At 59.7% G+C, this 12065-nt stretch overlaps 1 protein-coding gene across 1 annotated transcript; it reads right to left on the reverse strand.

Annotated features, from left to right (window-relative positions):
• Window positions 1–438: 438 nt before the first annotated feature.
• Window positions 439–11802, reverse strand: LOC308341787 (chloride channel protein ClC-Ka-like; the record flags this gene model as incomplete). Its single annotated transcript, XM_080801796.1, has 19 exons — window positions 439–859; window positions 1201–1287; window positions 2033–2113; window positions 2268–2356; window positions 4033–4166; window positions 5072–5285; window positions 5566–5676; window positions 5846–5915; window positions 6373–6546; window positions 6810–6894; window positions 7531–7632; window positions 7742–7826; window positions 8142–8267; window positions 8702–8780; window positions 8873–8950; window positions 9203–9382; window positions 9821–10071; window positions 10858–10986; window positions 11703–11802. The coding sequence occupies 19 exons, from the start codon at window positions 11800–11802 to the stop codon at window positions 812–814; spliced, it is 2223 nt and encodes a 740-aa protein (XP_080657922.1). The 3' UTR covers window positions 439–811.
• Between the last annotated feature and the right edge of the window lie 263 nt (window positions 11803–12065).

Consider the following 12065-nt stretch of genomic DNA (forward strand, 5'->3'; position numbering starts at 1 on the left):
TTGGCCTAGTCTCTGGGGGAAGGTGGTTCTAGAGGGATTTAGGGGAGGGCCCCTAACCACCAACGCACACGCAGGTGGTCAGCCTATGCCACCCAGCCAGGAGGGTCCCCAAGGAAGATGCCCGAGGTTCTGTGGATCCCCCAGGAGCCATACCTAGGGACGGCTTTATCAGCCCTGGCTCAGCGAACAAGGAAGCTGGTGGTGGGGTGAAGATAACTGGGCCACAGGGTCCTCCTTATACCTGAGAACAAGCTTCATAAGACCTGATGGGGGACCTGCTCACCTACCCTATCTCCCTGCCAGGAAGGGGGTGCAGGAGGAGCAGTGGGAGGCCAGGGACCCAGGCTTGCAATGCCCACATGGCCACCGGGGGGCGCCAAGACCTCACTCAGGGCCAGCACTGAGCTGTCCACACCCTTGGAGCTGAGAGAGGGTCTACAGCTCAGGGAACCAGCTTTATTTTTCTCAGGAGCCTCTGGTTGGGAGTCCTACAACTCCCAGAGGGCATCTGTGCCTGCCCTTGCCGATAGCCCTACACCAACATCTTCCGTGTGAATTTGGTGAATTTTCAATGAGCACCCACTGTCCACGGGTTTTCTGTGGTCTCTAATCCTGCTGAATCCAGGGTGGGATTTGTCCTTTACGGTATGCAGCGCTTGTGTCGCCCAGGAAGGAACACGGTGGGTGTGGGGCCCTGCTCAGTACTAGGTTAGAGCCGCCTGCTTCACCGAGGAGATGAGCTGGGCTGGAGGGCTGTGTTGTGACGGTGGAAGAGAGGCAGGGTCTTGGCCCAGGGTCTTGCCAGGCTGGCTCACTTTGGAGCTGATGGGTTTGTCAGGCTGGAAATCGCTTTCTTCAACTAGAACAGAGAAAGAGGGGTTTGGGGGAGAGAGGGTGTAGAGGAGGCTGAGAGTGGGGATTCTGGGATTGGCTGGCTGCCCTAAGGGTTGATGTGGGGGGAGCGGGTAAATGTTAAAGCCAGTTCCTCCCCATTATACAGATGGGATCATTTAGACCCAGAGAATGGCAGGGCTGGCTCCTGGCCACAAAACAGTGGCCAGGTTCTCTGGGCCAAAAAGTGGGGCTCATCAGAATCCAGTGAGGCCCCTCTAAATTCGGATGGGAAGATACTGGTGCCCCCACCCCCACCCTGCTCAAGCGTGGCTCCTCTGCCTTGCTCTGCCCCTGGGACCCTCGTACCTCCACCCAAGACACAGAGCCCACAGCTCTGCCCAGAGATGTCACAGGCAGGGACTGAAGTTTCAACAGCTCAAAGAGGTTGTGTGCCTAGAGGAGAGGGGTTGTTAGTAAACATCGGAAGATAGATGGTGCTCAGCCCATCGCTCTGACTTCAATCTCTCCCTAGCCTGGGGGCTGTGAGCTGAGGTGGAGGCTCTGGCCAGAGCTCTGTCCCAGGGGTGCCCACCCGTCTCTCAGAGCCTGGGAAAGGGATGGGGCGCAGTAACAGTGGGCGGGACATTAGGGCCTGCAACGTCCACTATGACCACCAGAGGTCTCCAGAGTCCACACAAGGGACCAATGGGAAGGCCAAGTCTATTAAGCATGATCTCGTATGATCCCGCAGCACAGAGGGGCTGAGGCCACCTCCATGTCCCCAACTTGCTTCTGCCTCTCTCTGACCCCATGTGCCAAAGCCCCTGTTTTGCAGGGTGGGAAGGGATCAGGATTCAGAGAAATTAATTTGCCCAAGATCACATAGAGAGAATGTGGTGGACCTGAAATTGAGACCCATGTGTGCCTCGATGCAAAGACATATTTTTAACTACGGTCGGTCTCTCTCCACCCAGAGCCTTCTGCTCCCCCAAGCTCTCCCTCTTCCCTGGTCCATGCATTATCTCAAGAACCCTAGAAATGAGGGACAGAGAGAACAAGGACTACTATGCTCATTCTACAGATGAAGAAGGCGACCCAGGAGGAGCAGAGAGCCTTGACCACAAGGTGCCAAAAAAGCTGGAGCTTCCCCTCTATCCCACGGTCCTTGTCTGCCTGCATGCCGAACCCTCCCCATTACCTGGTGCAGGGAGGTCTCCGGAGACAGCTGCAGGGTCACGGGCTCTATGGGACAGCCCCCAGCCAGGAGGTCCCGAAGACACTGCCAGCGATGGGGGAAGGCTCATGGAGGGCTGGGGCAGCCTCCGCCGCCTCCAGGCTGTCCCTCTCAAACCCCCTTTCCCCGAGGCGCCCCACTCACTTCCCTGCTGACCACTCCCCATCCCGACACCACCCACCCCGCAAGGAGTACTTACCGGGTGCCCTGGAGTCCAGGAAGGAGGCTCAGCCCGGAGTGCCTGCACCAAGTTCTCCCTTCCCACAGTGCCCACCAGTATCTGAGACTCTGCACGAGTGGAGAGGGAGTGAGCCACATGGCATTTACTGGGTGTTCTCACGTCTCTCAGGAAACTACGGCAGCCAGTGGGTCGGGAGCTATGACCACCGATTTTATACAAGAGGAAACTGAGGCTAGGAGGCACAGAGAGCTTATTTATCTTGCCCAAGGTCACTGACTGCTGATGTGGAGGTTGGTAATGGAAGGCAGCTGGGGAAAGCTGCCCACTCTGATCCCCCCCGTGGCAGGGTCTCGAGGCAGGAGCAGCTCTGGGACATGGGCATAAAGATGTCTATGGGTCAGATCTGGGCTTTGCCCCTCATGTCCCTCAGCAAGTTCCACATCGGGCTCAGCCCAGTGCAAGTGTGAACCCAGAAGGCCACCATGCTGGGAGGTTCTGCCGTGGGCTGAGGGCTTGGCACGCCTCCCTCCAAGCTGCCACTGGAGTTGGCAGGTGTTGGGTTTTGAGAGGGGAGCCTGGCATTCTTCCTTCTTGTCAAGTAAAATCAAAACTTTACAACTAGATACGGAAATGCTCTCCCTTTTAGACAGCAACAATTAAAGCTATTTCTCGGGTGAGCAGCAGGGTTCAGCAGCCTGGGCCTGGGCTGGTTGGGAGCTCTTCACTTCCTGTGGCTCTGAGGGTAGAAGTGGTCTTTGTCTTGGAGGCCAATTTGTCTTTGTTCCAGGAGGTGGAGCCTCTTGGAGGAGTCATCCATATGTAAGTATTTCCAAATGACATATTTGGTGTATTCTGTGGGATCATGTTAGAGATATCCCAATCTGAGTGGGGAGAGGGCCTGGCATGAGGGTTGAGAACCTCCGACAACTCCATGTTGGTCCCTATTTTCCAGGTGGGGAAACTGCAGTTGATAGGGGGTTTGCCCATGGTTCTGCTGTTCAACAAATGGCTTTATGGCCTCTAAGGGTGGGTATGGTGGTAACCATACGGTTGTGCAGGTTGATAACTGAACAAGATACCTGCCCAAAGGTTGAGTAGGAATCAAAATCCAGCTGTACTATGCTTGCCAAGTGTGTACCTTGTCTCGTTTGCATATGTGTGCTGACGGGTGCCCCTGAGTGGACAGGGCTGCCTCCCGCTCTCCCCTACCCCCGCAATCTTTCCTACTTTTATTGTACTTGTGTCCCAGCAGGAAATGATGCTGTAGCTAGATCCTTCCCCAAGATTCAGCTTGTGTGTCTTTTCACAAGGTCACCCATTCATTTTTCTTTAAAAGGATACTTTTCTCATGGCAACAGGGTTTTAGGAGAGGTGAGTTAGCTGGGGAATGCTTGAAGGGGAGACTGAGATATAAGGAGTCTTCTGACACCTTGTAATGTTGCCGTCATTTACCCCCACTCCCAAGCACACCAGGCCTGGCTTCTAGAATTTCTAAAACTACCCATGGAGTGCCTTACAAGCCTCCTCTCATCTCATTTAAGCATGTCAACCACCCCAAGTTAGGGAGGTCGTTGTCTCCACTTTATCAGTGAGGAAACTGAGGCTCAGAGAAATGAAGTGACCTGCCCAGGGTCACACGGTTGCAGCGACAAGATTCAGAGTCAGGTGACTGACAGGTCCAATGCCCTGTTTCCCCTTTCCTGGGCCCAACCCTCGAAGGCCGAAGGTAAAGGTAGAGGGAATGTCCCCTCTGCACCCATGCTCCCCCCTTCCTGCTGGGCACCTGTGCTCTCTACCAGGAAATACTTGGCCAGGTCTGTGGAGGTCACGACCCTGGCCACTTCTTCCAGCGGTGCGTCCTTGGCCAGCGTGGTGATGGCACAGTTCATGAAGTGTTCCACGATCACACGGTGAGAGCTGGAAGCAGAAGGGTGCTCCCCTCAGGTCCTGGAGTGAGGGGATCTCCAGACCCCAGGACGAGGCAGAGGTACCTGGGGGGAGCTGGTTCTGGGGTGTGGGCAGGCGCTGAGAGATTTCTAGGATGAGCAGCTCCTAGAACCCCAAGGTGGGGAGGAACTTAGGGACAGCTCACCTATAGCCTGACTCTGGATTCCCAGCCCCTGAACCCCTATCCCCTGCCCCCCACACTGGCTCCACTTTGGTGTCTTTTACTCAGAAGTCTTCCCTGGAGAATTTCATCGGAAGAAAAGTTTTATGGCAAAAAGGAAAAAAAAAAAGTTTTAAAGCTTGAAAATCACTGGAGTATCCTCCCCCATTTTACAGATGGAGAAACTGAGGTCTGGACCAAGGTGACAGTTTACACATGTTCAGATCTGGGTCTTGGACCCAAGACTCTTAGAGCCTCTTAGTCCTGCTTCTCTGGGAACAGAAGCTGCTCTGGTCCTGTCTGGCCAAGGGAGATTCCAAAGCCTGATTCCAGTCCCAGCGTCGCAGTGAGGACAGCAGGGCAGGAGTGGGAGAGAGGAGGGGACCTCCCAGATCTGGTGCTGAGTCTCTGTGTGATGGGGAGCAAGGCACGGCGCCTCTCTGAGCCCCAGTTTCCAGCAAATGGGCAGCATCAGTCCTGTCGTGCAGACAGACTGATGCCTAAGGAGACACGGAGGCCCTGGAGGCCAAGCACTTGCCCAAGGTCATGCAGGGAGCAGAAGAGAGTAGAGACAAGACGGCTGTGTATCAGCCCCTTCCACACCACCCACACCCAAGGTCAGCCGCAGGGAGGGTTTTATATGGGGAGGAGGCTTTACCCCAGCCCACCCAGGCTGATCACCCCCATCAGCCAGCCTAACGTAGGTACCTCTCACCTGATTTTTCGTCCTCGGATCCACGGAAGGTATGGCAGCTTCTTGACAATGATGGTGCCGTCATAGAAGGAGGGTTGGCAGCTCTGGGCGATGGCGTTGGCCGCCAGCACGGCCATCAACACAGGCAGCGCGTGCACTATCTGGCCAGTCAGCTCGAAGGCCAGCAGCGCCGTGGAGATGGTGTGGGTCACAGCCCCCGAGAAGGCCGCAGCCCCTGCAGGGGGCAGAGCCAGGGCGGGGTGGTTCAGGCCACAGGGGCCACTGTCACGCAGAGGCCACATGCTGGCCACTGCTGGAAGCACCCCGGTGCCTGGGCTTGGGGAGCGGGAGCATGTAAGGGACAGGATGGGGTATCAGGGACAAGACGGGAGCTAGAGAGAGTAACAGTGGCTCCGGGGACGGCACTCAGGGAGGGGCTCTCCATGCCCTGATCCTCCGGGTCCAGCCCAGCGCCTCCAAGGTCTGCCCACCCCGTGGGGACCCAGCCCACTCACCTGCCAGGGCGTACCCCCCAGGCATGATGGGGTTGGTGACCCCTCCGGCCACGATGCCCTCGGGGAAGGCAAGAGCGAGGGCCTCCCCTATGAGGCGACCGATGCCAGCTCCTGGCCAGAGAGAGGGGGAGGCAGAGGAGGCAGTCTGACGCGACCCCCACAGCCTTCCGTTCCTGGGGACCAACGTCAGTGCCATCTGAGGAGGGAGGGAGAGAGCCGGGAGCCACGGCCCTGCCCCAATAACCAGGAAACTCTCGGAGCCTGGGAACCCCAGACTCACCGAAGATGAATATGGGCATGAAGTACCCAGCAGGGATGGGGATGGTGGTGGCCAGAATCAGCATCCAGAACTGTGGGTGGGGGGACCCGGAGGGGCGGAGGTTAGAGGCAAGGGGACGAGAATGGGCAGGGGACCTGGGTGCTTCCCAGACAGCAGGAGGCGGCCCAGGCACACGGCCATTGCCAGCGTCTGGTGTTAGGAGGACACCGACCAAGGGAAGGACACCCACCCTGACGAAGAGCCTACTATGTGCCTGGCATTGTGCCAAGGGCTTTCCTTTCTTCCTGCTCAACCTTCCCTTGGAGGTAGACACACAACTACTACCCCATTTTAAAGATGAGGAAACTGAGGCTCAGAACTGAAACCACGTGGACTGGGGTCACACAGTGGGCGAGAGAGAGATCAGACGGTCTGGGTGGAAGGCCCGGGCGCTGTGCTACACCCAGCGGGAGGCCTCGCTCCGCATCCCATCCAAGGCCAGTCTCCACTCTGTGCATGACCCCGATGGGGGGGCCCGCGGCACCCACCTTCATAACCAGAAAGAAGGCGAGGGTCCCAAAGATGGTGAACCGCGGGTGGTACCACTCAAACCACAGGTTCTGGGGGTCGAGCTCCTTGGGCCAGGGTGGGGATGAGTTCCGGGTCATCAGCGCCCACGAGTGGTTGTCGAACAGTGAGTCCAGATGCTGCTTCATGGACAGCTGGCACGGGGGACAGGTCGGAACTCTGCAGGAGGGGACTGGGCAGCGGTTCCTGCCTCCGCCTCCCCCTGACCCTGCCTCAGATCCTCCCACCTTGGGATGGGCTCTGACCTCCCAGAGCGCCAGTGTCCTCAGCTAGAACTCGAGGATGACCCGCAGGCTTCCCCTTACAGGTGTCATGGGGATTAAGTGAAATGACAGGCACAATGTGGGTGAGGGATGGGGGTTCCCCACTCCCACCCCGCCAGCTCAGCGCCCCTTACCCGAGAAGCCAGGAAGCGGCCCACGCCAGGGGGGTAAGTGATGGAGGCGAGAACCAAGGCCGCCAGAGCAGAATACAGAGGCTTGCTGTGGGGTGAGGGGTGGGGGGTGAGCTCGGGTGCTGGTCCTCCTCTTCCCCCACCCCACGGAGAGGGAGCCGGGCAAGAGCAAGAGTCCCCCCCTGAGGGCCGGGACTGAGGCCGAAACCGGAGGAATGGGGGACACGGTCCAGACCCCCTCCAGGGGAGGAAACCAGGGCTGATAGGGGAGTTGGGGACAGAGCTCCCCCAGGCCAGGGCAGGCCATGCATGGCCGGCCTGGGGCAGATGCCAATGCCAGGGGCCAAACGAGGTCTGGGGAGGAGAGGGGCTCAGTTAGGGCTTCTGGCTCTGTGGGAAAGGAGGGCTTGTGCGGGGGCCAAGCTCAGTGATAGGGTGAGGACTCAGGAGGAGAGGGGAGCACTTGGAAGGTTGGAAGCCCAGCAAGCTGGGGGCACGGGTGTGGAGCGGTGACTGTGGGGACCTGGAGAGGGGTGCTAGGAGGCAATAAGGGCTCCGTGAGTGACATGTGGGCTAGGGAGGTTTGGAGGGGCTCCGTAGGAGGATGACAGTGCCGTCAGAGAGTGGGGCTCTCTATAAAAGGGAGCTGTGGGCTCAGGAGGCTGAGGAAGGGAGGAGGGCTGTCCTCCCTCAAAGTCCTCCCTAGTTCCTGTCCAGAGCCTACCTCGTGGCCAGCAGTTTGGAGATAACCCGGTTGGTCTTGACAAAACCAAGGAATGTTCGCTGACAGAAGAGGTACGCGCAGCTCACGATGCCACAGATGGCCCTGGGGAGGGAAGGCGAGGCCAGAGCTCTGCCCCAGAAACAAGGGCAGCGGCTCAGGCCTGGGTGAGGCCCCCCGCTGGGCTCTCGAGGGACCCGAGGCGCTCACTCACCCCAGCGCCACAAAAAAGAAGATCTCCGGCAGGTCAAACGGGACATCCACCCTGAAACTGGTCTTGTAGAGGGAGGTGATGGTCTCTGGGGCAGGAGGGAAAGATCAGGGACCACACCCCGACCCCAGCCGAACCCAGCTCCCAGACTTGACAAACAGCAGTTTGGAGGTGGTGCTCAGTCCTGCCCCTGAATACCCTTTCCTGGCATTCAAGGCCCCAACAACCAGCCCTTGCCTCCTTGCTCAGCTTTGCACCCCTGTACTCTCGGGGGCGGCGGGGGGGCTCCCATCCTTCACGCCCAATACAGGTCAGCAAGGAGAGGAGAGAGGGAGAAAAGATGGGAGGAGGAGGGAAGGGGAGGGAGCCAGGGCTGGGGTCCAGCGGTCTCACGGGGACTCACCCTGCTCGCTGTTGAAGACGGACAGGAGGCGGAACGTGAAGGCTCCGCAGGTGGCCGCAAAGAAGCCCCTCCAGTAATCCCAGACAGAGAAGTGGGAAGACATGACCTCGATGCTGAACAGGACCCCTGAAGGTGGTGCTGAGCTAAGGGCAGAGCCCCGCCTCCATCCACCCGGGCGCCCTGACCCCTCCCATCCTGCTCTCCCTGCAGCTGAAGTGAGAGAGGCCAGGCAGGAGCCCAGGGAGGGCATCTCCATCCCTACAACGGCCCTGTGGCAAGGCGAGAGCATCCCCGAGGCTCAGAGAACGGAACCCACTGGCCCAGGTCACACAGGGGAGCTGGATCTCCAGCCCAAGTCTGTCTGATGTGACCCTGAGGCGTCTCGACAGCCCCCTCCACCCCACCCTGGGGCGGCTGTGTCCTCAAAGGACTGCAGTAGGAACCGAGACCTGTGTCAGCCCACCCCTCCTCCAAGGCCCTCAGCCGGACAGGAGTGAGCGGGGTGGTCTGCAGGAGGGGTGTGGGGTGCCCCAGGGTGCAAGGGAGGGGCACAGTCTCACCACTGAAGGGTGCTGCGAACACCGTGGCCACTCCCACTGCTGCTGCCACAACCAACATCTCGTTCTGTTTGCTCTTGTTCTGGGGGGATCCCGAGTCCAGGGCTCAGAGTCAGCCCCCACCCCTCCCATCCCTCTCATTCCTCCAAGGGGGGCCGTCCCTGACCCCCTTACCTCAGACTCCCCAATGGCCTTGGTGTGCACCCGGCCCAGGTAGGCAGCGATCATCACAGACAGGTGCACGAAGGGGCCCTGCGGGAGAGGTGTGGGCACCGGGCACAGGGCTCGCCTTACTCCCCTCCCCTGGGGCCCGGGGCTGGGGGGCCGAGAGCCTCATCCAGAACTGCACAGCCACACCCTCGTCCTCTGTCTCCCCAGCTCTTTGGTCACACTCTGGGGACCTGGCCTGCCTCCTCCCCAGGCCAGAACCCCTAAAAGCAGGCATTGGCCTAAGTGCAAAGGGGGAAAGGCGGGGGTGGGGTGTGCTCTCACGCCTGCCCGTACCACTTTGCCCAGGAAGATGGTGCTGCCGGCGGCCAGGGTGCAGGTGAGGCCTGCCACCTTGGCCCCGAAGTTCTTGATGTCCAGGTAGTCCTCCAGCACGACGCCGGACAGGATAGTCTTCAGCTCCGGGATTCCAGAACCTTGGCAGGGGATGGACACGGGGCAAGACAGGGATGGTCTCTAGATTACACTCTGAACTCCTCACCCTGCCCAAAATGTTTCACATCATAATCTCGTCAGGTCCTCCAAAACCCTGAGTTAAGATCTGTGAACTCATGTGTAGACTAGGAAGCTGAGGGTCAGAGAGGGGCCGGGAGCTGTCCGTGTCATTCCAGCTGAGCCTGGCAGACAGCTACGGCGAAAACGGGGGGCACCCAGGATAGAATCTCAGGCCACCCCTGGATGCACCCCCAGAGGTCCCCAGCGCTGGTCTGGAGCTGGAGGCAGAGCTGAGAGGCCTGGGGGAGCTGTGCGCCTCCCTCAGCTCCTCCCCGGGGAGGCTGCCACCAGGGCTCCCAGTCTCCGGCCAGAAGGGCCCTCAGAAAGGAAGCAGAGCCAGCAGTGACCCCAGAGTCAAGATCTGACCTTCTCACGGTGTTGCTTTGGTGCAAGCGACACAAAGCTTCTGAGCCTAGCTTCGCTGGCTGTGAAATGGGGTCCCTGCTTCCCGCCTCCCCCCATCAGATGCCCAGAGGGGTATGAACGGGCTCCGGTCCCAGGCACACAGGCATACGGCTCACCTCCAGAGAAGGGCGTGATGCTCTGGGAGAAGCCAGAGGAGAAGGAGACCAGGGCCACAGGGTACACGGTCCAGGAGAGGTACCGGAGCAGGTGGCTGTCCCCAATTTCCCGGTATAACCACTTGTGTGCTGGGGACACCCGGGAGTCAGGAAGCCATCGCAGGCTCTGCAGCCCTCAGGTGTCCACTAACCCGGAAAGGGAGGCTCGTAGAGGGGAGGCCGCCCAGTGAGCGGCAGATGACCAAACGGAGACAGGACTAAGACCCTGGATCCGCATCCCAGTGTTGCCACTACCCACTGAATGCCCTTGGGCAAGTGACTTAACCTCGGTGAGCCTCCATTCAAATGGGCTAGGAATGGGAGCTCCTTCATGGGGTCATTGCGAGAAAGCACTCAGATGATGTCCAATGTTTGAGGCGTAGCAGGTTCTCAGGATGGCACCTGACCAAGTCTACTGGGGGTGTTAGAACCTTCCTGCCTGTGCCCCCCTGTTCCTGGGAGAGCTCAGGGTGCAGAGAGCCCGCTGGAGCACAGGGAAAGAGAGTTCTATGTCTGGTGGTCCAAGCAAGTGCCCTCCCCGGGTGTTACCGAGCGGAGACCAAGGAGGGAGGGAGGAGGAGAAGGAGCACGGACAGCTGGAAGAGGTGGGCATAGAGCTCAGGGGAAGAAGGGCTCTTGGGAACATTCAGGTCTTTCTTGCTCATTGTGCAGATGAGGACACGGAGGCCCAGAGAGGGGCAGGAACCTACCCAGGGTCACACAGCAAGTCAAGAGCAAAGCCTGGACCAGACCCAGGCCTCCTCCCTACCTCAAGCCCTCCTCCACCCACGATGCACCTGACAGCCCATCTGGCATCCTGAGAGCGTGTGTGGAAGCCTGTGTCCAGAGCAGGTGTGTGTGCCCGGGAGGGGTTACCTCGCACCACGCGCCCGATAGCGAAGTTCATGGTGTAGCTGATCAGGGCCATGAGCACCCCGAGGGTCATCAGGAAATACCAGTCCTCCCCCACGCGGAACACCTTCTGCTTCAGCCACTCCAGGCCACCTGCGGCAGGGGCACTGGGTCATAGCCCAGGGCCTGAGGTGGGGCATGGACAGCCCCTTCCCTGGAGGCCTGCTGGGGCCCAGGGCAGGGAGTGCAGGGGCAGCATGGGGCTGGGTCATGGGGTCAAGTCCAGGGTGGCTCAGAAGGGGCTCTGCGCATGAGGGGCAAAGCAAGAATTATGGCAAGGGAAGGCAGCAGCATGGTGGGTGCCAGGCCTATGCGCCCCACTAGCGAACCGTTGACCTGTGCACCCTCCCCCACCCCACCCCACGCTGGATGCTCGTGGAAGATTGCCGGAGCTGGCTGGGGCTGGGGAGGGTGTGCTGAGAGCTACAGCTTTCTCCAGGGTCTCCACAGGGCACAGATCAGAGAACGCAAGAATCTAGCAGGAGCCCGCCTTGTCTCCAAACCTGTGGGCCTATCCTACAGGCCATGCTGGGGTCAGGCCAGGCAGCACCCACTGGGCGCAGAGCAAGGCCCCTAGCATGGCCATCAGGTTTTGGGGCTGCTTTCCCCGAAGGCAGAGAACAGACATCGAGACCCACAGGCAGAGGGACAGGCAGACAGGTCCCTTCCCTCCCTGCCACCCGGAGACTGCGGGCAGGTGAAGGCAGGGCAGCTCTTGGGTTTCAAGGTGGGTGGGGGAGGTGGGGTCCAGGAAGGGGTGATGCCGTGAGGAGTCTTCGATAGGCAGAGGAAGGGGACCTCGCTCTCACCTCGAATGCCTCGGCGGACACGGGGACACGGGCCCCACAGCTCCCGAAGGCTCACGGGGCTCCCCGAGGAGCCCTCACGTAGCCCCACCAGCTCTTCCATTGGGTCCCTGAGCAGACGGACAGACAGACTGTTGGTACCCGGCCACCTGGCACCTCCCAGATAAAAAGGAACCGAGGTGTTTTCCTGTGCACACGTTCGCTTGCACGTGTGTGTGAAGCTATCAGGAGGGGACATAGGTCTGATGTGTCCTCATCACTGAGGGAGGGTCGCCGAGGGTGCACATATGTGTGTGAGGGTACAGGGGTGGGGCCAGGGTTCCAGTGTCCTCCGTGTCCAGGAGCAGATTGGTCACGGCAGGACCC

The sequence above is a fragment of the Martes martes genome (assembly GCF_963455335.1).
Source record: "Martes martes genome assembly, chromosome: 4".
In the NCBI taxonomy this organism is placed as follows: Eukaryota; Metazoa; Chordata; class Mammalia; order Carnivora; family Mustelidae; genus Martes; species Martes martes.